Source organism: Akebia trifoliata, chromosome 1 (genome assembly GCF_017979445.1).
Source record: "Akebia trifoliata isolate Shusen 1 chromosome 1, ASM1797944v1, whole genome shotgun sequence".
NCBI classification, from domain to species: Eukaryota; Viridiplantae; Streptophyta; class Magnoliopsida; order Ranunculales; family Lardizabalaceae; genus Akebia; species Akebia trifoliata.
The window spans coordinates 29,530,919-29,552,962 of NC_141375.1; the positions used below are offsets into that span (position 1 = coordinate 29,530,919).

General features: G+C 36.1%; 2 protein-coding genes and 1 pseudogene across 3 annotated transcripts; 2 read left to right on the forward strand and 1 right to left on the reverse strand.

Annotated features, from left to right (window-relative positions):
• The first annotated feature begins 300 nt into the window (after window positions 1-300).
• On the forward strand, window positions 301-8,160 carry LOC147411570 (iron-sulfur cluster assembly SufBD family protein ABCI8, chloroplastic-like; annotated as a pseudogene). The gene is made up of 3 exons (XR_015180435.1): window positions 301-438; window positions 538-1,709; window positions 7,342-8,160. The product of XR_015180435.1 is annotated as an iron-sulfur cluster assembly SufBD family protein ABCI8, chloroplastic-like (transcript).
• A 3,690-nt stretch (window positions 8,161-11,850) lies between these two features.
• On the reverse strand, window positions 11,851-12,465 carry LOC147411571 (protein expression protein). Its single transcript, XM_086450023.1, has one exon. The coding sequence runs from the start codon at window positions 12,424-12,426 to the stop codon at window positions 12,067-12,069; it is 360 nt and encodes a 119-aa protein (XP_086306149.1). The 5' UTR covers window positions 12,427-12,465; the 3' UTR covers window positions 11,851-12,066.
• A 6,304-nt stretch (window positions 12,466-18,769) lies between these two features.
• On the forward strand, window positions 18,770-20,749 carry LOC147411572 (exopolygalacturonase-like). The gene is made up of 4 exons (XM_086454042.1): window positions 18,770-18,935; window positions 19,077-19,382; window positions 19,480-19,995; window positions 20,404-20,749. Exons 1-4 carry the CDS (start codon window positions 18,795-18,797, stop codon window positions 20,629-20,631), a joined length of 1,191 nt encoding a protein of 396 aa, XP_086310168.1. The 5' UTR covers window positions 18,770-18,794; the 3' UTR covers window positions 20,632-20,749.
• The last annotated feature ends 1,295 nt before the right edge of the window (window positions 20,750-22,044 follow it).

Below are 22,044 nucleotides of genomic sequence, written 5' to 3' on the forward strand. Positions count from 1 at the left end.
ATAATAATTAATAACTCATCTTAAGTGTAAACCATGCAATTTCATTTTCTCCACTACTGCACCACTCTACAAGAAAATCGGCCTACAACGACAGGATTTAGCGATGGAAATGCTAAGAGCGTTGCTATAGTTTGGAATCACCGACGATAATTTATGTAGCAGTGGCCGTTGCAATAGAGGTTTGTAAAATGAGAATTTTTTTTTTTAATAAGAGTGTAATAAGTAAAAGTAGGGGTGCCAATAGCCACACTCTAAAAAAAATCCCATTCTTTCTTCCCGATCCGATTTAAGAGAAGAAAAACGAATTTGCTCTCTCTCTCTCTCTTCTATATGGTTTGATTATCTGATTCCCCTATATTCATCTCTGCTTGAATAAATGAATTCGCGCTCTCTCTCGACTCCATTTATTTAAGGTGGATCCATAGCGCTGTTCATCAGGTATGTTTGTTTTTTGTTCTGCTATTGAACTGTTCTAGGGTTTGACCACTTGGTCTCACTCAATGATTTGATTGCTTTGAAATATCTATTTCATTTCAGTTCGAATTGAAGAAACCTCATCCATGGCTTCTCTTCTCGCCAACGGTATCTCATGCTTCTCTCCGGGCTTTCGGAGGAGACGATTCGGTTTATTTCTTGAATTCAGGTTGAATTCTTACGAGAAATTTTTGAAAATGAAAGAACCGAAATGGTCAGATAATCGATACCCACCAATCGATTTACAAGACATGTGTTACTACTCGGAACCAAAAAAGAAGCCAACTTTAAAAAGCCTCGACGAGGCTGATCCATAGCTTCTTAGGTATTTTGATAAATTGGGGATGAAACTGAATGAACAACATCGATTAGCTAACGTTGCTGTTGATGCAGTCTACAATAGTGTGTCAATTGCCACGACCCACTGAAAAGAGTTAGAATCGGTGGGAGTGATATTTTGTTCAATTTTGGAGGCAATTAGACAGTACCCAGATTTGGTTAGGAAATATTTAGGCAGAGTTGTTCCTCCTGATGATAATTACTATGCTGGCCTGAACTCTGCGGTGTTCAGTGATGGATCCTTTTGTTACATTCCAAAGGACACCAAGTGCCCGATGCCAATCTCGACATAATTTCGAATAAATGCTTTGGAAATCGGGCAATTCGAGAGGACGCTTATAGTTGCTGATGATAGGAGCTTTGTAGAGTATTGGAGGGGTGTACGGCGCCTTCTTACAATCGGAATCAACTTCACGTTGCTGTGGTTGAGCTATATTGCACAGAGGATGCAGAGATTCAGTACTCGACCGTGCAAAATTGGTATGCGGGGGATGAGGAAGGGAAAGGTGGGATTTATAATTTGGTGACGAAGCAGGGAGTTTGTGCGGGTACCCACTCAAAGATCTCATGGGCACAAGTGGAAACTGGGTCTGCCATTACTTGGAAGGACCCGAGCGTTGTTTTAGAGGGAGACGATATGGGAGGGGAGTTTTTCTCTGTACGTTGACGTTGATGAATAATCATCAACAAGCTGACACCAGGACGAAGATGATACATAAGGGGAAAAACACAAAAAGTACGGTTGCCTCGAAGGGTATATCTGCTGGGAATTCAAGGAATTGTTATAGGGGACTTGTTCAGGTACTGTCAAAGGCTGAAATGCTGGAAATAACTAACAATGTGATTCGATGCTTATTGGGGATAAGGCGGCTGCCAACACGTATCCTTATATTCAGGTACTTTGTGCTCATCATATTTACTCACTACCTTAGTTTAATTGTTAATTTTGTTTATTGGTTCTAACTTTTGTCATACATTATTATATTTGTTGTTCATTATTTCATGTTAAAGATAAATAGGGAAGCTTGGTGAAAGATGTTTCAACAATCTTTACATGCGTTAAACTTATTCATGTATTGTTTCTTGTGACTTTGAAGTCACTACCTATGTCCATATAATCTGTACAAAGAAAATGTTTGGTCGGGATAGTTTGAAGCCAAAACACTTATTTTCTTCTCTTTAGATACATTTCTTGAATTCTATTAGGCCAGATAAAGTTTGTAATATGCACATTATCTCTTAGAAGGAAATATTTGCAAAATACTTTGTCTCTCCAATTTCATTCCTTGCCTTCCATAACACCTTATACTTTTTTTATGGGCAAGCAAGCTGGTCAGGGGTCAATAATTAGTGGGTGAAGGTGGGTTTTGAACCCAGATTGTGGTACCAACGTTCACAAACCTGTCCAACTTAGCAAGCTGGAACCTTTGTAAGGGCAACTTATGTTTGCACATAAGGTTCTATATTTTACTACAATATATAAGAAGTATTATAACAAAGAATAAGAACAACTTAGCTTCTTTCAATGCAGTGTTAGATCTCTAACACATTTATGCATTGAAATGGTTAAGTACAAATTGGTTTTGTAAGTGAGCATTTTCTGAATGAAGCTAATTTTTCGTTCTTTGATGGAACTGATGTTCTCTGGACAAGTGGTTTTGTTCAGTTTTGCTAGAAGTGGGGGTGAACTGGTAACAGAGTAATTTAGTGTGGTTATAGCTCTAAATATTTCCTGATTGGATATATATCTTAGGATGCTGCAGGCGGGCGGTGTTTAGGAAAAATATGTGGATCTAGATGGATGGCCTTCAAGATATGTTGGATCATTGAGTCTAAAAATGATTTACCATTCTTCTGGTCCTTATTTCCTATGAATCTGAATTCAAGAAACACTATCATGAAAATAAATGTGGCTTTGGGTAACTGTCCAGAGGTTTTCATGGCAAACCACAACAGTTTGAAGCAAAGGAAGAATGCTACAAGTACTCGAGGATGCCCAAGGAAATGTTTTATTAGAGGTTGAGGGTGAAAGAACTGGAAAATGTTATCCCTATATTTAGTTGTGATTTATAAGTATTTTTTTAGTTGTAGCAAGAATTTTTTTTTTTTTGAAGGTTTTCTTTCGGTTAGTGGGTGGGTGAGTTCTTTGCTTGTTGGTGTATTCTTCATTTCAATATTAATTGAGAATTGCAGTGACTTCTTTCCGTGGCCCTTTTTGGTGGGTATTGTCCTATTGAGTCAAGCACTAACAAGCCTTTTGTAGGTGGAATCATCTTTAGTGTAGGAGACTTTAATGTAAATTGGTTGTCTATGATAGAAAGGAGAGTGATCAATTTTAGTGTTGAAAAACATCTTGAAATTTTCAATGATTTGCTTGACTAACCTATAGAATACTATCCAGTGCCTGTTGGAGATAATTTCTAGTATCATTTTTTTTATAGGTCAAGAAAATTCATTAAAGAAAAAGAGAAAGATACATGGGAGGTAGAGAAGACTATCCAAGAAAGCAAAAGTAAACAACCAAAAGCAACAAAATAATAAGAAGAAAGCCTACAAAAGCTGAGAAAACAACAACGAGATATGCACCTAAAAAACTATAGAGTCCTCCTAAATGACAAATCCTTAAAAAAAGAAACCCTTAAACTCCTTAAACCTCTTACATGAGCGCGCTCACACACAAAAAACAAAAAAAACAAAACAGAAGAGAACAAAAAAAAAACAAGACAGACCCATACTTTGATAATGATTTCATTGATGCCCATCTCTTTTTCATTAAATGCCCAGCTATTCCTTTCCTTTCATATCATCCAACATATTGCAAACAAAAGGATTCTCTACATATTTCTTTTTTGTGATATGAAAGGATTTGAATTCCAAGCTTGAAAAAAAAGAAGAAAAACGAAACTGGGGAAGACTCACTTAATGCAGATTAATGAAGTGAAATAGGACCAAATATTTTTAGCTCAAGAACAATGGACAAAAATGTGGTTAATTGTCTCCCCACTACCTTTGCAAAGAAAATAGAAATCACTTGTCGAAAAACCCTTGGCCATGAGGTTGTTAATTGTCAGAATCCTATTTAAGCAATAGCCCTATAAAATAAGATTCTTAGATATGATGCTTGAACCCCATATGTTTGAGGCAAGAAAAAAGGGTTTGAGAGTGGAAGATAACGATTGATAGAAAGACTTGCCTGAGAAGGCGCCATTCCTATTTTTTGTCCAAACTCGACTTGATCGGATGGTCAGTTAGGATTTCTGAGATTTGGCCAATTAGGGACATTTGAGAATCCACTTCCTAATCATTGAAGATTCTCATGAAACCTAAGTTCCAAGATATGACGTCCCCAACCCAAACCATATAGTCCTGAACAAAGGCATTTTCCCAGTGGAAATGGCAAAAAGCTCGCCAAATTGGAACTCAGGAAGTAACTCGTTGCTTTGACGTATCTTACCTGGTTTGAATTTGGATTTGTGATTTGCGGTTCGCCACTCTAGAATAACCTCAGATCATAGAGGTGGTTTTGTGAAAGGCATTTAGGGCATATATATTAGTCCCAGAGAAGAAGACCTAGGTCAAAGAGGCATGTCATCAGTTTGACAGCACATGGATATCTCTAATATTGACAATATCATGGGGGTATTGTTATTTTCCAAAATACGGGATATTGCTAACATTGCCAAAAACGTGGGGGGCATCTCTAATATTGGCCAAAACAATGTGGTATACGGATTGGTTGATTTCAATGAACCCAGTGCAAACTGAACCATGAACCAGTTCGCTTAGAAGTAGTTCGTGGTTTGCCATAGTAGGAACGAATCCAGTAACACTGGTACCAACAATCATCCCAAAAATGGAATCTATTCTTTACCCACCATGTAAAACAGCCCCTTCCTAAACTCTAGCAAAACATTGAGGATATCCCTTGAGATGCTACAGCCATACAACGCAAAAGTTGGTCCCACTTTCCCATCCAAAGTTTCCTAATCCATATTTCCTTTTTACCACTTGTCTCCACTGACTGTGCTCCTCTATACCAATTTGCCAAAGCCATTTGCCTAGAAGTGAAGAGTTCATTAGTCTAAATACAATGAATCCTATATCTCCTCTGTTCTTTAAGGTGCATATGGATTTCCAACCTACCTAGTGAAACCTATGGGATTTCCTATCTTGCTCTAGAAGAAATCTGAATCAATTTATCTAACCTCCTTTCTACACTTTTGGGAATAGAAAAAAGGATAAATAGTAAACCAAGATGCTTACTAGAGTAATTATAAAAAAAGATGCCGAGCAGAGTTTTTTCATCAAGACTAGTATCTCCCTTTAGGATATAAATTTTAGCTCCCAAGAACCTAACCTTGCATTCACCCTTTCAACAACAGGGTCCCGGGTCACCTTAAACTTGTCGGTGGCTCCAGTGGGGTAGACCACTTTCCTAACATTGTCCAAGAATCTCTATCTAATATGGATTTTGATACCCAGCCCATTCTTTCAAAAATGTTGATGCCATAGAAATCAAGGCATGCTGGAAGACAATGATTTCAAGGTGGAAGAATGGTGAAGTTCTTCCTTGGTGAGATGCTGGGTTTTCTATGCTTTTGGATGAAGTTGAGGCTTTTAAGAAACTAAAGGCTTGGAACAAGGAACTGTCTGGTAATGTCAGGGTTAACGAAATAAGATTATCATTTCCAAGATCGAGTATTTGACAAGGAGAGAAGGTTGAGATGTAGGGGCTTAAAAACAATCGTATAACTACTTATGAAGATGAAATTATCTGAAGGCACAGATCAATGAATAATTGGTCAATGTTAGATTCTTCTACGTATGTACTAATCCAAGAAGAAGAATAAATTGCTTTAGCAGAAGTGAGGGATAATGTGGTAAACAAGATACGTTAAAGGAGATTTGTAGGTTCCAGAGAGTGCTTTACTTGTTGGAAGCATACATTAGATCTGCTCTTGATGGTCCATCCTTCATTACTTTGGAAGAAGGCAAGGGCTACATGGCATGAGAAAGTTTGAAGAATACTAGCATCAGCGAACTCTCTTAATGGGGTTAAAGCTTTGGGTTTAGTGGTTTTTTAGGTTTTTTTTTTAAGGCGTTTGAAACATTATGAGGGAAGATTTCTTCTGGTTCCATTTTTTTTCTTTTTGATGAATTTTAGGTGGGGGGCAAATTTGAAATAGGATTGTTGTGAACTTTATCTCTTATATTCAAAGAAGAAGACACAGATGACGTTAGAAAATTTTGAAGTATTAGCCTTGTATTTCACCATCAAAGCCTTATCCAAATTTTGGCACATCTTCTATTAAGTATAATGTGTTCATATCCACTTTTCCTACCTCAAATCACCTTTTTTTTTTTTTTTGGTGTTCCTCTTGCTCTTTTAAAGCCTTCAACATGCACATTCCTTCTTATTGGGGCTATAATCAGCTTCATTGCACATGAGCCAAATGACCCAACCATCTCAATCAACAATAGCCTTGTTTGTGTAGTGGCTATAAAATTCTGGCAAATGTTCTTGGAGGTGTTTATTAATTTAAGATAGACACGTCTTATTTAGGGAGCTGATATTGAAAGCATTGACTCAAGAATTCATTTTGAATTTAGGATTATGAACTGCAACTAATTTTGGAGAAGGCTTATAGTCATGTGGAATGGGATTTCAAAGGCAGGTGCCAACTCGCTTAATTGGTAAAGTCTTAGGGTGATGATACCAGAGACCTGGGTTCAAATCATGCTAACACTGAGTTACTGAACTCCAAAAAGGGAAAAAAAATGGGATTTCAAAGATTATCTTTTGGGGTGCCTAGATCATGGCATAAAATGAAGAGGTGGATATTGACTTGATCTCCCCAACATTTTCTCTCTTCTTGTCCATGGGTCCCCCAAAATGCGTTTTTAGAATTCTAGGGCCTAGGACAAGGAGACCTTTTCTTCTATCCTTTTATCTTTGTGGCTAAGGCCCTTAGTAAGTTATTTCTTAGATTGAGGGTTTTTGAATGGTAAAGGGTGGTTTAGTTGTCTGGTATCCAATTTTCCTATTCTACACTCATTTTTATTATCTTGTAAGTGTATAAAAGTGGATGGTAGTCACATCATAACCAAGGAGGTCATCACCATGTATATCTACAAAGCTAGTTGAATATAAAAGTGGATGGCAGTCACTTTGGAACTCCATTCCAGGCCAGCTGTGCCATTTATAGTGCCGTGAAGATGGGTGTGGTCTAATCTGGTTGATACTTCTAGGTCAAATTCAGCCTGATTGGGTGATTATAATCTGGCTTATGGATGGAGTTCTCTGTACCATTTGCTAGAATGGTTCATTGATTTAGTTGGCTTGTATCTTCTGATTAAGTTGGTTGTTGGGCCTGTGAGGTAGGCTACAATGGAGATAGCATCTGTGAAATTTACATATCTATGTATTCATCATTTTTAATATCCTATGTGGAGATTTTACAAAACTTAATGTTACCAGGCAGGAATTTTATTTTCTTTTGTGTAAATTTAATCTTATCTGCTCAACAGGTGAATGACACTTCAGCCCGTGTCGAACATGAAGGTAGCACCTCAAAAATTAGTGAAGATCAGCTATTCTACTTTCTGCAAAGGGGCATTGATCACGAGGAGGCTGTGAAAGCCCTTATTTCTGGGTTCTGCAAAGATGTCTTCAACAAGCTTCCTGCCGAGTTCAGTTCTGAAGTGAACGAATTCATGAGTTTGAAGCTTGAGGGATCTGTTGGGTAGAGACCAATAATTGTGATCATTTACATATATATATATGGGTAGCGTTCAATGGCAAACTTTTTGGCAAAACATTTTTCAAAACATGAGTTAGAAGTTTTGGAATGGGCTGATTTTTGGTGAGGATGATCTCCTCACCCCAAAACTTTTAACCCATGTTTACAAGCTGAAAAATCGTGGACCGTCCATTTTTTGTAAACTGTTTTTGATGGGGTTAGAAGTTTTGGAATGGGCTGATTTTGGGTGATGATGATCTCCTCACCGTAGAGATCATCCTCACCCAAAATCAGCCCATTCCAAAACCTCTAACTCATGTTTTGAAAAATGTTTTGCCAAAAAGCTAGCCATTGAACGCCCCCCTATATATATATATATATATATTTTTGGCTCCTTGACGAAGAAACGCAAATCCTCCTTATAATAATAGCATTTCAACCTGTGAAGCAGGGAATGTGTTCCGATCTCTTGCACATCTTTATATTGCTTGAGCTGTCGAAAGGGTGTTTTGTGTTATCCCAGAGGGGCTGTTTCCTTTAATGGTTTTAATTATAAACTCATGTAAATTATTTTATAATATTACAAAATGCTGAAAACTTTATGCAACCTTATTGCGCAATTCCGGATGCTTCCTTCATCTTATTTGGTTTGTTTGCATTTCACACCCTTCCTTCGTTCTTCGTCTGTTTGAAATTTTGAATAACATGGAGGGGCAGGTTGCAAATGTGTGCCCCACAATTCATGTGTCAAGTACGAATCCCCAAAATCCATTGCCTTCAAGGATTATGCGAGAAAAGCAGCGAGTTAAAAAGAGATTGCAAAATCTGGATAAGGTCTCGTACAAGTGATTATAGTACCGGATTTTTGGCAACAGAAAACTAGCCCGATAGTTTTGTGTTTGATCTCTTCTCATTATGGACTTCATGAACAGACTCATGTGTCGACTCCAAGAAACTTGATGGAAAGTGATCGAATCCAATGGTTGGAAATCACTAATCATACTGGTTTAATTGTGTATGTTCATCTTGTGTATGTTCATCATGAGTTGGTTCAAACAGTCTTAGGAGAACTTGAAGATGGCTGCCTAACATCTATATATATGGAAATCATATACTACCACTCAGAAAGATAACCTCCGTTGTGTAATTTGACTACTATATATGATTTTCCTTTTATTAAAATAAATGGCTATGATAACCTTAAAAAAATGCGCCAAGTAGTAACACATGCGGAGTGAACAATGAACCATGTAACACCCAACAACTTGACTTCATTTATTAACAAACAATTAAGGACAAGGGGTTGAGTCAAACATGTGGTTTGGAAAGGTTTAAGCAAATTAATTCGAAGATCAAACTACCAACCACCTGACCCTTCAAGCTTTTATTGACAGTTGATCTTGTCTTCAACTTCTCAAGGTTCTTAACTAAGATCTACTACTCTGTTTTATATGGGGAAGGAAGAAAAAAAGTTTTGAGAGTTTGTAAATATTTAGTATGGAATATCCCCTATTAGCTAGCGCTAGTCGATCAAGAACAATTAATCTAGATCAAAATAGTCTAGAAAAACATTATAACTTTACAATATTAATAATAAAAAAATGAGCCTTTCTAATCAATGTTATCCATTCTCACTAGTAATTAATTGAAAATAAATGCCTTAATAAATGGTTATAATTATATAATTTGCTTGAATTTGGGTTACAGATGATGTGTGCTGGTCACTGTTGGGAAATTGATAGCTTACTTCAACATTTCGAAGAGATAAAAATTGTAAGAAGTTTGAAAAGATCCATCATTGTAGGCTTATATGTCTAGGACCATGTCTTTAATCTCAATTTTACATATTTTAGTGTGCCAAATGACTTGGATTTTGAGTCAATGAGATGAACAAGTCTTTTTTTTTTTTTTTTTAATATAAGATATTTCATTAAAAAAATATTGAAAGGTCCAGAAGACCTATCAAAGCGACAAGACCATAGAGAGAAATAAAGATAACTACATTTTGACTCAGCAATCTTACTTCATTTAAAAACAAGATCTTGAAAGAAAACTTTTTTAAAACACTTGAGAATAGACAACCAAATGAGACGTGGAGCTCCTAAGCCCTTGATGGATGAAAGGCTCCTAAATATTTACTGTTCAAATGACACCAAAGCTAAGGGCTGGAGATAACATATATTTTATTCAATGAGTGCTCACTATTAATAGAAATAAGGTGTACGCAGTATAATAATGTTCATGAGATACACTATATCAATACTATGGTGCATCTCATCACATACCTTGAAGATATTAGATTTGCATCAATTAGGTTCGATTAGGTATATTAAAATATTGGATTGATTGATTGTCTTTCTAGATTAGTAGATGTTTCAATCTATATAAATCCAATGGCCAAATATAATCATTATCCAAGAATTATTAATTAAATCAGATTTAAAAATGATTTAGTTTAAATTAATAAAATCAGATTTAACAACTACTTGTATGAGATTAATATCCATCCAATAATCTAAATCGATGGCCTATATGATTGTGCTTGGAAAATGAGGGGAAAAATGATCTCCCCTTGAGAGTACGATTTTCAGGCATATGTATACCTATTTTCCTATAATTTAATTTTCTGTCTAAAGTGGTTTTCTATCATGAGAGGTAAAATGTCCTCCCATCCCACCCATACGAAAATGTTATTCCCAACTCCTAATGTCATTCTCTTTGGATTATCCTGACCACAAAACTAAAAGCAAACTCTCTTTTTCGAACTTTTTTAGGTGCAATCAAACTGTGGAATTCATATTCCCTTGAAAATGAATTCTCTGCAATCATAAAAAAGCCCAAGGGTTTGAAAGATTGTTCATGGAAAATGGGCAATTCCCCTCCCCCCTTTGAAAAATGCAATTTTCAGGTGTACGGTCAAAGTGTTTTTCTCACCTCACGAGGGGAGGGGAGGATGGAGGGAAGAATATTTTCCCTACCATCCCCCTAGAAAATGAATTTTCCACCTAATATTATTCTCTCAAAATTATTTCTACCCTATGGTGCAACCAAATGATAAGACTTCCTTTTTCCAAGAAGTTAATTTTATTGCGATCATTTTTCAGACGATTCACACAAGAACAACAAAACCTTATCCCAAATATTTGGATAAGCTAAAGGAATCCTATTCCTCCATCACAATTTGTCTAAAGCCAATTCTCTTATTATTATTGAGAGTGGGCACATATCTACCTTCATTATCTTCATCAATGTTCTTTTGGAGTCTTCATATCGCTTCTTTGGGAAATTAAAACTTACATTTTCTTTAGGACGGCCTTCGTCTTGCTCGTTTGGGCATCCCGAGGAATTCATTTTCGCTGGAGTGCACAATTAATTGTTGTTTAAAGCTGTGTGGGGGTGGTTGAAGCATGTCCGGAATAACATTGTAACCATAAACAAACACCCATCTAATATATATATGCAAACCAACTCCTTAGCTGTTCTTTCTTTTTGGTGGGTGAACCCATCACACCTCAAAATTGCATTGCAATGTTGTTATGTCTACCAACTGTTACTAATAATATAGCTTTGGTAAAAAAAGAAAAAGCTCTGCAAGTGGGCATGAACCCAAACTCTTAACCATGGAAATATGGGTGGTGGCCCCCCCATCACATGATATTGAAATTGACATCCCTTTTAAACACAATCAATGGCTGTCAATTCCTAACAAACCCCATAGACTCTTTCAGTTTGTAATTCATTGAACCTACTCGTCCAAGATCCAACTGATTGTGTTTGGATTTTCATTCCAAAATCTAAATAAATAAAAAAAATTCCATTCTTAATGAATCCAAGGTCATAGAGATTTTTCTACTATTCGACCAGATCTTGTATATAGATTGAATTCTAATGATCTAGCTAAGCCTTGTTCCAAGCACTCGATCTAACGATTTCCTATAGAAAATACATAACATTTTCTAGCTGAAACTTGTTTAGATTTCGATGACTCATTTATACTTCTCTTCGATCTTCTTCCCCTAATGGATCCTCTTCGCCCAAGATCCAACGGAGCGTGTTTGGATTTTCATTCCAAAATCTTAAATTTCTTTACATTCCTAATGAACCCATAGTCATATAGAATTCTTCTACCATTTGACCAGATCATCATCCATTTTATACATTGAATTCTAATGATCTAGCCTTCACCCAACTCTACAATGATTTCTCATAAAATTTATGTAACATTTTCTAGCTGAAACACGTGTAGATTTCGACGACACATTTATGCAAAACCGAAGAAAATAAAATTTAAGAGGAATAAGAAAACTGGTTTTTAGACAATTTGTATATAACTTTTACAAGAAAACAACCTCATATTTCCTATTTACAATGAATTCTAGATACTAGAAGAATAGAACCATTCTGACTCCATTTCCCTCTATTCTACAATGAACAATGAGGAACTAAACCTCTTTAGAAAGAAAATGGGGAGAGAAAAATTATGTCTGTATCTTCATGATCATCAGTATCTTCATCAATTTAATTCACACTCTGGTATACTTTGCAAGGCTGGTCTCCACGATCGATGTTGCTGCGTGTGGTACTGATCGCTAACGTTCATCAATTGCGCCAACATTTGTTCTACAGATAGGCCTTGTACATCAATTCTGCCAAGCAATTCTTCTAATTGTTTCTTAGTGATCCTTATCTTAACCTCCGTTGTAGGAGACATACTTCTCTTCTCTCCCCATAATGACTCCTCTTCTGTCTCCTTATCGAACAACTCATCGTGATGCGACGAAGCTTGGCGCTTGGCTAGCTTTTCCGGCTCAGGAGATCCCCAATCATCCCCGGCCCATGTCATTGGTGATTCATGTCTAAGACAATTTCCCATTTTTTTCTTCTTGTTTTTGTTCAAAGAGAGTAAGATTTGAGAAATGGGGTGTATTGTGGTTTATATAAGGGGACGTAAGGAAGCTTCATAGCTATCTAGTTGCCACGTCAGATCATATGTCGTCCTATCTGGCATGTGATGGTTGACCTTGTCAGCATTTATTCCTGATTGGCTTGTAAAAGCTGGGTGACGTCATGTTTGGTGGCTGGCTTGAAGCCGGTAATGTCTTTTGATGAAAGTATGGCGGTGGTCTTATCAGTTGGCTCGGCTATATGGCGCCTCTTTGGAAGTAGTTCACTAGTTATGGGAAGAGATCTTGTACTCTCGGTTGTTGAGTATCTAAACCAACTCCCAAGTTTTTGTGCTCCAATGGTGTTTGTGAAACTGGACCTACCACATACTTTTATTACTTTCGGATTTGATATACCTCACCCATAAATCATGTCTCAAAAAGAGACGAATTGTTTGATCAAATTGATATAATTCCAAAATAAAAAATAACATTGTTTGCCTGCTAAGTTGATCGTTTCTTACTCTCCATATACCTATATAGAATGATGATATTATGTTGAAATAATAAATTAATTCAAACATATACCAATTCTTATAATTAGTTTAATTGATAAAATCTTTGGGTGATGATATTATTGGCTTGAATTTGATTTTAACCAACGTCTAGTTATTAAACTCGTTAAAGTTAGATTTATCAAAGAAAAAAAAAAAAAAAGCTTTGAAACATGATGCAAAAGATCAAGGATCTTAAATTTTGGATCATATATCTCTAGATGTTGTACCGATTTTGAACTTGACATCACTGGCGTAGATGCACCTGAAATATCCTCTTTATTGAACGAAGTCAAATTGATTTTGAGATTTCAGTTAGTTGAGCCGGAAACTTGAGCAACTCAAGCCGTTGGCTAGAGTCAAAGCCAGCCCAAGCTGAAGGAAGACTTAAATAAGAGAGGGACTAGTAAAGTGTGAAAGGGGTTCGGGATGGAATCTTAGCTCTTCAAAAATAAGTGTGAACGGGGGCATATCGAGGGAATCTTTAACCTGTCATGATAACTTTTTCACGTGTAAGGCTAATTGGATAATCATTGATATATGGAGTGACACATTATTTATTATTATTAATATTACATTGTAATTTAATTCACAATGGCTGCCGCGTCTAACTTTTTTTTTTTTTTTTATAAATAACGCGTCTAACTTGGATCTTACCTCCCACCACCCATGTTATGAAACACCCACCAATTCATGCCACGTGTCATTCATGTCGTGTCTTCCTTTTTATTATTTTTAAATGTGTCATGTTATCATCCCACCAACTTCACTGTTCATTTCCACGTGGCAATCGAATAGATGGTCGACATGTCTGGAGGAAGATCTACTTTTATTAATAAGAGTTGTGATAATATGACTACCTAAGTGGCATATTCAAATGATTTCATGACATGACATGTTTGGATATGTGTGTATCTCAAGATGCATAATTGCCTTTTTCATAAATAAATAAAAAAGTGTACCCTAGTGAAATAGTGTATCTCAAGGCCTACACATCTATGATCCACAAACTTATCCACTTCATGATGTCATTTGAGTATGCCATCTGGCAAGTCATATTATAGGACTCTACTTTTAACTATGTCATTTATCATCCCCTCTATTTCACTATTCATTTACCCTTAGCAATTGAATAGATGGTCGACATCTAATGGAAGATTTACTTTTATTAATATGGAAAATCCTTGGGGGATTTTGTTTTTCATTGTGATTCTCACTGCATTGATGTGATAGCCGTAAATGTCTTTCATCGAGATACGAATAAAATATCTACGATTATGTGGCCACCTCCACGTGAGAAATGTGAGAATCACAATAAATCCCCGTGTCACCCCAACATTACTCTATTAATATTGCCCTTTATCAAGGAATTCTAGGGTACATGACGTGTCGGGTTGAAAAGCAAACTCACGTGCCCTTACAAGAAAATCAGGGACATGGATGTATTTGTTTTGGAATTATGATGTTATGGGTCTATTGACATTTTTTTTTTTATGCGGAGGTATGCAACCTCTTAGAAATCCATCGAGAGGGCATGGACACGTGCAATTCAAGTTCGACTTTGAAACGGATAGGCTACTTCAAAATTTTGAAAGAATCCTCCTCATTATAAGACATGTGGCATTTTGTATTTATTTCACCCCTTACATTTTCACCAAAATTTCAAATACCTCCTTGAAAATGCCATGTGTAATCCAATGGAGAGGGTTGTTTCAAAATTTTCAAGCGACCTGCCCACTTCAAACTAAAGCTTTTTCTCATGCAATCCCCTACCCTTACCCATACCAAGTAATTTTCGAGATAATCTGAGGGTGACGCTTAAGGGGGATTCAAACTCAAGATCACTTGGTGAGACGTCATTTGGGCCATCTCACTAATCCTTTGGGGTCTCATTGATATTTTCATAAACCTATACAAACAGTTGGCTTCTTCTTCTTCTTTACCCCTTTTTTTCAATTTTTTTTGTTTGTTTATTTAGAAGACATTTATTGTCAAACCAATTGTTTTTATTATTAGCACTCCAAGACGTGTGTAAATTTTATGGTGATTTACTTATGAATTGGAGTGCTGTTAACAAAAGTTGGTCTGGTAATTTTAAAAAAAAATTGAATCAAGATCCTATACTCTTGAGGAGTTGGGTAGGTACCTAACTCTAGTCTCCTTTGCATTCCACGTAACACCATCTTTCTTGATATGGCTTACTGTTAGGCCTATGCACCAAAAGTTAGCCAGATCACTGATATCTAAGCATGGTTCAAGCATTTTAATCATAGGTTTTCTAATTCCAAAGCTTATGATTCAAATGCTCAAATCCATTTCTTAGAAATCATTAATCAGACTGATTTATTTATTTGTTTTGGATACATGGTTGAAATGATGTGTTAAATATTGTATCTCTAATTTTTAATTTTGAGAGCTAGGTACTTTGTTCACCTACTAAACCCACCTTCATGTGTTTGTTTCCTAATTATGGAAAATTCTAACCACAAGAAAGATCTCTTATTAAAAAATAAAAATAAAAAATAATAATAATAAGAGTCGTGATGAATGCACGCGATTTTGGTATGCGGTTGGATACATGGTTGACGTGGCAAAGGCACAAAACCATAGATTATTTTCATCGGGATACACATGAAAAAGATGTGCGATTCTGTGCCTTTGCCACGTCAGCCGCGTATCCAACTGCGTGCATTCATCATTATTCTAATAATATTATTGATTTTTTTTTTCTCTAATTTTTGTTGTTGTCAGTTTTCTGTGTACTTATCATCTCCCTCAATCATACACATGGCCATCCCTGGATGTGCAATTGGATCATCAAATCGCCTGAGGTGGACCCACATGTTCACTCAATTATGCTTAGTTATTAACTTAACATCAAGTTCAACACTGCCAAGAACTCCTAGAGGTTCATAATTCTGATTAAGATAATCTGAACAAGTCAATTTTTGTAGTCAATTAATGTATTTAAAATAATTATCAAACATAACTTGTACAAGTCAATCAATATTTAGTTAATAACAATTAGGTGTGAGCCATCAGATCGTGTTTGGTCAACTTTCAAACTGTGATACAATTTGTTTTTTTTCTCATTTTCTTCGTAGCCAATGATTCCATCTCTTGGTAAACTAATTGGATAATTATGACTTCTAAGTGGGTAAATTTCTAATATAGGGGATACATGGAATATAAAATAGTTAGAGCGGAATTAAAAAGAAACATATATGACTTGATGAATGGCAAATACATGAGTTAATAGAACAAATAGGTATGGATAGAACTGAATAAACAAGATTCATTCAAACGTACGACCCCATATTTTAGAGATGAGATGATGATGATGGAATCTAAAATATATTCATTAAGAGATGTATGCTATTTGTAAGCAATCCCAATATTCAACTTTATATTTGTAAGCAAATCCTACAATATCCTCATTAGATTAAGTTTTGTTGACTTAATCTAGAATCCTAACACATATCACATGCCCTTATTAAAAAGAAGAAGAAGAATTGAAATCAAACTTCTTATTTTAGTAGCGACACGTCTCTAAATCGGTTCATAATATGGTGCAATGTGTGAGAGGATAATCTTCTAAATTTCCCTAGAAGTGAAGATATTTTCAATAAAAAACCCATAGATTGATGGGTAGGATTGTCAAATGGTGTAATTTTCTCCTTTAAGTTCAAACATGATTATTAGTAAAAGTTTTGATTCTTGCAAGCAAACCTGGAAATTCCAAAAGATGTTCAAATGATTTGATAATAACCCTAGTTAAAGATAAACATCGAAACAAATCATTTTTTATTATTAAAGTCACAAATCAAACTTAGCTTTCAGGAACATAAATTGTGATGAAGTGTCAGATGAATTCATGTCTACCAATTGCTTACAGAATTGATGTTTAAGTTTCAATGGGATTGAATTTTGGAATTGTGGGATCAACAGGTTTTGTTGGGTCTTAGATGAAAATTTAAAGTCAACAAAGAGAAATTGGCTTTAGATAGTGATGCACATGGTGTGGGCCCGCCATGATGGGTCTAGAGCTCTACCCACTTTGGGTTGGGCCGTTGAGTATGTCTCACATAAATGGGCTGATTTTGTTAATCTTTGAAGCGAGATGGCAGTTCGTAGATGTATTTCTCAGTTTGATAAGTTAGATGAATTGTTCAGATGTGGCCATAGCCCATTATCCTAAACATTTTGATTTGTTTGGTGGAGGCCACCAATTGTTGGTCTATCAAGGGATTGGGTTTGTTATTGGGCCAATCCGAAAATAATAGGATCCAACTGATCCAATACTTGTGGGATCGATCAGGACCTTGGTTTAGAGTCCAGATTATTAGATGGTTCTTGGTCTATGCATGTGGTGCGATTTCTGAGGAATTCATACCTCTTGGGAGGATGCTAACATTTTTATAGTCAAAGGAATGCAACTTGGATAAGTTGAATTGGACTCGATGGGTCCAACCTAACAATGGATAAAAAGCTGATCCAAAGAGGATTGATGATCCAATATCAGCGAATGAGGGAGGGAGGTGGGGGAGCTGTCATCTTTTGTGGTGGGTGACCTTGACTTAAACCCAAAATACAAAATTGCATTGCAACATACAATGGGTCCAAGTCCTAGTACTCTTGCAAGTTTCTTGCAATGTGGGTGAGCTTGAGAGCGAGATTTTTTTTTTTTTTTTTTTTTTAAGATTAAAAGGGGGTTAGGTAGACTCCCAACAAAAAAAAAAAGAGAACTACAATATATCATATCTATGCCCGGGAGTGTCCTTACATCAATGTCCCTAAGACGACTTGGGAGATCCCTATACTAAAAGAAAACAGAACCCGGACCTAATTTGATGGAAAGACGAAGTTTTAGCTCTTATGGCTTTGACCAACCTCTCTTCCCTCCATGGAATAAAGAGAGAGATTATTAACAAACTTCTAACAGAATTAATTAAGTAGCATCTTGAGTCTAGAAAAGACAAATAAAAACAAGATTTAGAAAAGAAATAAAAAAAAAAAAAAATAGAAGGGGAGAGGGGGGGGGGGGGGGGACGACTAGTTGCACACCACACATTACCAATTGCACCCTATCACTTAAAATTTTCCATTTGCACTCTAGTTGGATGATTACACACCAAAAATAATTAAAAAATGTTACACTCTTTTTTTTTTCTTCTTCCTCATCCATGACCATAGAAATTATTGTTGGTTCAATAATTTTTTTCAACAAATACGTGATCGTTTCTAAACCATGTTTACGAAATTGCATATTTTGAAATCATTTTGCAATACTTTGGTTCCAAAGAGAATGCGAGAAAAATAGAGTACAATTAGAGAACACAGCATGTAAAATAGAGCACGAGTAGAGAATACAAAGTTGTAGAAAGATGAATAAGCTTTAAACCCTAAAAGATTAGGTATTGCAGTGCAATTACTAGGTTAAAAAAGCGGTTATAAGAAAAGGTTTAAAAATTAAAAAAAACTTTTGTAAGGTTGGTGTGCAACCAACGATTTGTTGTGTGCAACTAGTTGGCCCCAAGAAAAAATTGTAACAAAAGCTGGGCAAAGGAAGATAAGAACAAGCTTAGAATAGTGAAGAGGACGTTAAACCCTACTATACATAGAACATGCAACCATTTTACAACGTGTTTACTAACAACCAATTAGTTAAAAAACCGAAACAGAGTTGTGGGTCTAGTGGCGGTTACATCTCTCTATCATCATCACCTTATAAATATCAGATTAAGAGATGACTTTAAAATACAATTAAATTAAAATTAAAATTAAAAGATTTTAAGAAGAAAAAAATGGGTTCAAGTTCAAATCTTCGATGGGTTTGTTTGTTTATGTTCTTGTTTTCATGGGTTGCTAATGTTCATTGTACTTCCGGAGTTTTCAATGTCTTGGACTGTGGTGCAGTGGCAGATGGCAAGACTGATAATGCTAAGGTTAGGACTTCTAAAACTATATAAATTATGATTTATACAATAATCCAATAACTACTTTAGTCTAAGAGGTCAAATTGTGATCCATAATCCAATAAGTACTTTAGATCACAATAAATTGTAACAATTTGAACTGTGATGCAGCCTTTTTTGAATGCTTGGAACCAAGCTTGTTCATGGAATGGAAAAGATGGAAAAGCTAGAGTTTTGATTCCTTATGGGACCTATCTATCTGGTCCTGTCTCCTTCAAGGGTCCATGTAAGGGTCCAATTGTGTTTCAACTTCAAGGGATAGTTAAAGCTCCTGTTGATCTCACATCAGACAGTTGGATAACCTTTGAATACATCACTGGATTGACGATCGCTGGACGAGGAACGTTTGATGGCCAAGGAACCTTAGCTTGGTCCCTTAACGAATGTTCCAAGGGTCGAAATTGTAACTTTCCAATTGTGAGTTTTCTTACAAATTAATTTCCCTTTATAACATTTTAATTTGTTTTGATTTCATGAACAAAAAATTGACATATCCAACTTCTTTCAATAACAGTCTATAAGATTCAACTTTGTCACTGATGCAACTATTCGTGGAATATCTTCTGTCGATAGCAAGCTTTTCCACATTAACATTTTGGGATGCAAGAACATGAAGCTACAATCTATTAAAATCTCTGCGCCTGGAACGAGTATAAACACGGATGGAATTCACATTGGACGTTCAACCGGTATAAAGATATCCCGTTCGGTGATAGGCACAGGTGATGATTGTATCTCCCTTGGTCCAGGTAGCAGTAACATCTCCATCTCCAATGTTTATTGTGGACCAGGCCATGGTATCAGTGTGGGTAGCCTCGGAAAGTACGAGAAGGAAGAAGCTGTGTTCGGAATAACTGTGAAGAACTGCACGTTCACGGGCACCGACAATGGCGTTAGGATCAAAACATGGCCATCTTCTCCTTTTGGGATTGCCTCCAATTTCACATTTGAGGATATTGTTATGAAAGATGTCAGGAACCCCATCATCATTGATCAACAATATTGCCCTTATGCTGCCTGTAATCTAGAGGTAATTAAATATATTCTTGAAAATTTTGTACATATAGCGCAGTTTTGGCTCCTAAAAGCATGTTAGGGTAATTTGGCTTTCTGCGTTCTACCAAACACAAAAACAAGGAATGGACCAAAAACAGAAGTTGCCTAGACCACCTTCCTGCTATTAGTTTTTGTAGGAATTTGACAAAACTTTTATGATTATTTTGGGTAAAAATGATCTTACTTTTAGTTAATGACTAACATACCCTTATCCGAAAAATAAATTTTTTGAGGACAGCACGCATCCTAAATACTGTCATCAAATGATTAATTACACAACCCATCTTTGCAAAAAGTGGCGCGAAATTTTTGGTTTTTTTCTTTAGAAAATCTAACTAATTATATTTCGTTGCGGTTTGGTGATTATTTTTCTTGGTTCCAGTCTCTATCAAAGGTTAAGATCAGTAATGTGAGGTTCAAAAACATTAGCGGAACATCTACATCCAAGCTCGCCGTCAATCTCTTATGCAGCCAAGGTGTGCCATGCCAAGGAGTGGAGATTGGTGATATCAGCTTGAAGTATACTGGTGAAGATGGAGCTGCAACATCTGTATGTTCCAATGTCAAGGCAATCCTTTCTGGGAAACAAATCCCACCTACTTGTGTCTAGCACTCTTCATGCTTAGTGGATAAGGATATTGTATGTACGTAGGCTTATACGATGAAAATATGTAACAATTCTAGAGGTTTTACTCTTGAATACAGATTTGGTACAACTAATTATTTTTTAATTTAGTTAGCTTGGCTCATCCTTTAAAAATGCATGTTTGCGAAAATGAAATTTAATAACAGAGATCTTAAACAATCACTAAGATGCAAGACATAAAAGGAATTGAGTAGGAAAAGTAGAGAAATACACACAGTTTGGGGTGTTTGGTTGTGCTCTATAATATCAGCTGCTTGACAAACATTATAAGCACAGATTTGTTGTTCTAAGAAGGCTTTAAACACTCCACACACAAAAAAAAAAAAAAAAACAGGAATCAAAAATTAAAATTAAAATTAAATTAAATTTCTCTCTCACACTAGCTGATAATTATAGACTTTGGGGTATGCTGTATGCATGATTGTACATGGAAGTGGGTGGAAAAATAAATTTCCCTAGAAAATGTAGCTTTTAGGAATATGATTGCACATTTTCCCCAGAATTCAGTTTCTTGCCAAAGTGATTTCCAATTGAGTGGGAAAGAGTTGTGATAATATGACTCTCCCACGTGGCATACTCAATCGACTCCCTGACTTGGGGTGTGCCAGAACCATAGACTTTATGCCTCGGAATACACAACCTCACACCCCATAAATCTATGCAGTTGTTTATATGGAGATGTGCGGTTGTGTATCACGAGGCATAAAGTCTATGGTTCTAACACACCCCACGTCAAGGAGTCAATTGAGTATGCCACGAGGGGGAGTCATATTATCATCAATTGAGTGGGAAAATGTTTTCTAATCCCACCTCCCACGAAAATGATTATTCCACCTTGTAATTAATGTTATTCTATAATAATTATCCGCAACCTTTGAAATTAAAGGCAAATTCTCTTTTTGATTGGTGGAATTCATTTTTTTTTTTTTTTTGGAAGAAAATCTCACAATCATGCAGACCCCTTTGAGAAACTTTTCCCATCATTATAATGGGTTTTAATGCTCATATTGTCTCAATTCTCCACTTTCTTTAGAGTCAAATCGTTTATTATTGAAAGTGAGTTTATATGTCTTCTTTCACTGTTTCTGTCCACACTGATAAATTAATGGGCTGGCCCGAGGGATGACCCAGTCCAGCTTGGACTAGATAGAAGGCCTATACATTTTTGGGCCTCGAGTTGGGTAAGATCCATCAAGTTAGCTGCACAGCAAACAAAAAATATAAATATATGACTAGGGAAGGGACATGTTGCAACATGCATGCATGACTTCTTGCAAAGGATCTCCATAGATTTAGGTTTGTCAGATTCATACTGTATTATATATGGTCAAAGGGCATATTATAAGTATAAGTGTCCTATATAATAATTTTCATACG

Excerpts from the sequence above, each read along its gene's own strand:
- LOC147411572 (XM_086454042.1), top strand. The coding sequence starts at position 18,795 with ATGGGTTCAAGTTCAAATCTTCGATGGGTTTGTTTGTTTATGTTCTTG. Across the intron at positions 18,936-19,076 it reads GCAAGACTGATAATGCTAAG|CCTTTTTTGAATGCTTGGAA; the intron begins GTTAGGACTTCT and ends ACTGTGATGCAG. Across the intron at positions 19,996-20,403 it reads ATGCTGCCTGTAATCTAGAG|TCTCTATCAAAGGTTAAGAT; the intron begins GTAATTAAATAT and ends TCTTGGTTCCAG.
- LOC147411571 (XM_086450023.1), bottom strand. The coding sequence starts at position 12,426 with ATGGGAAATTGTCTTAGACATGAATCACCAATGACATGGGCCGGGGAT.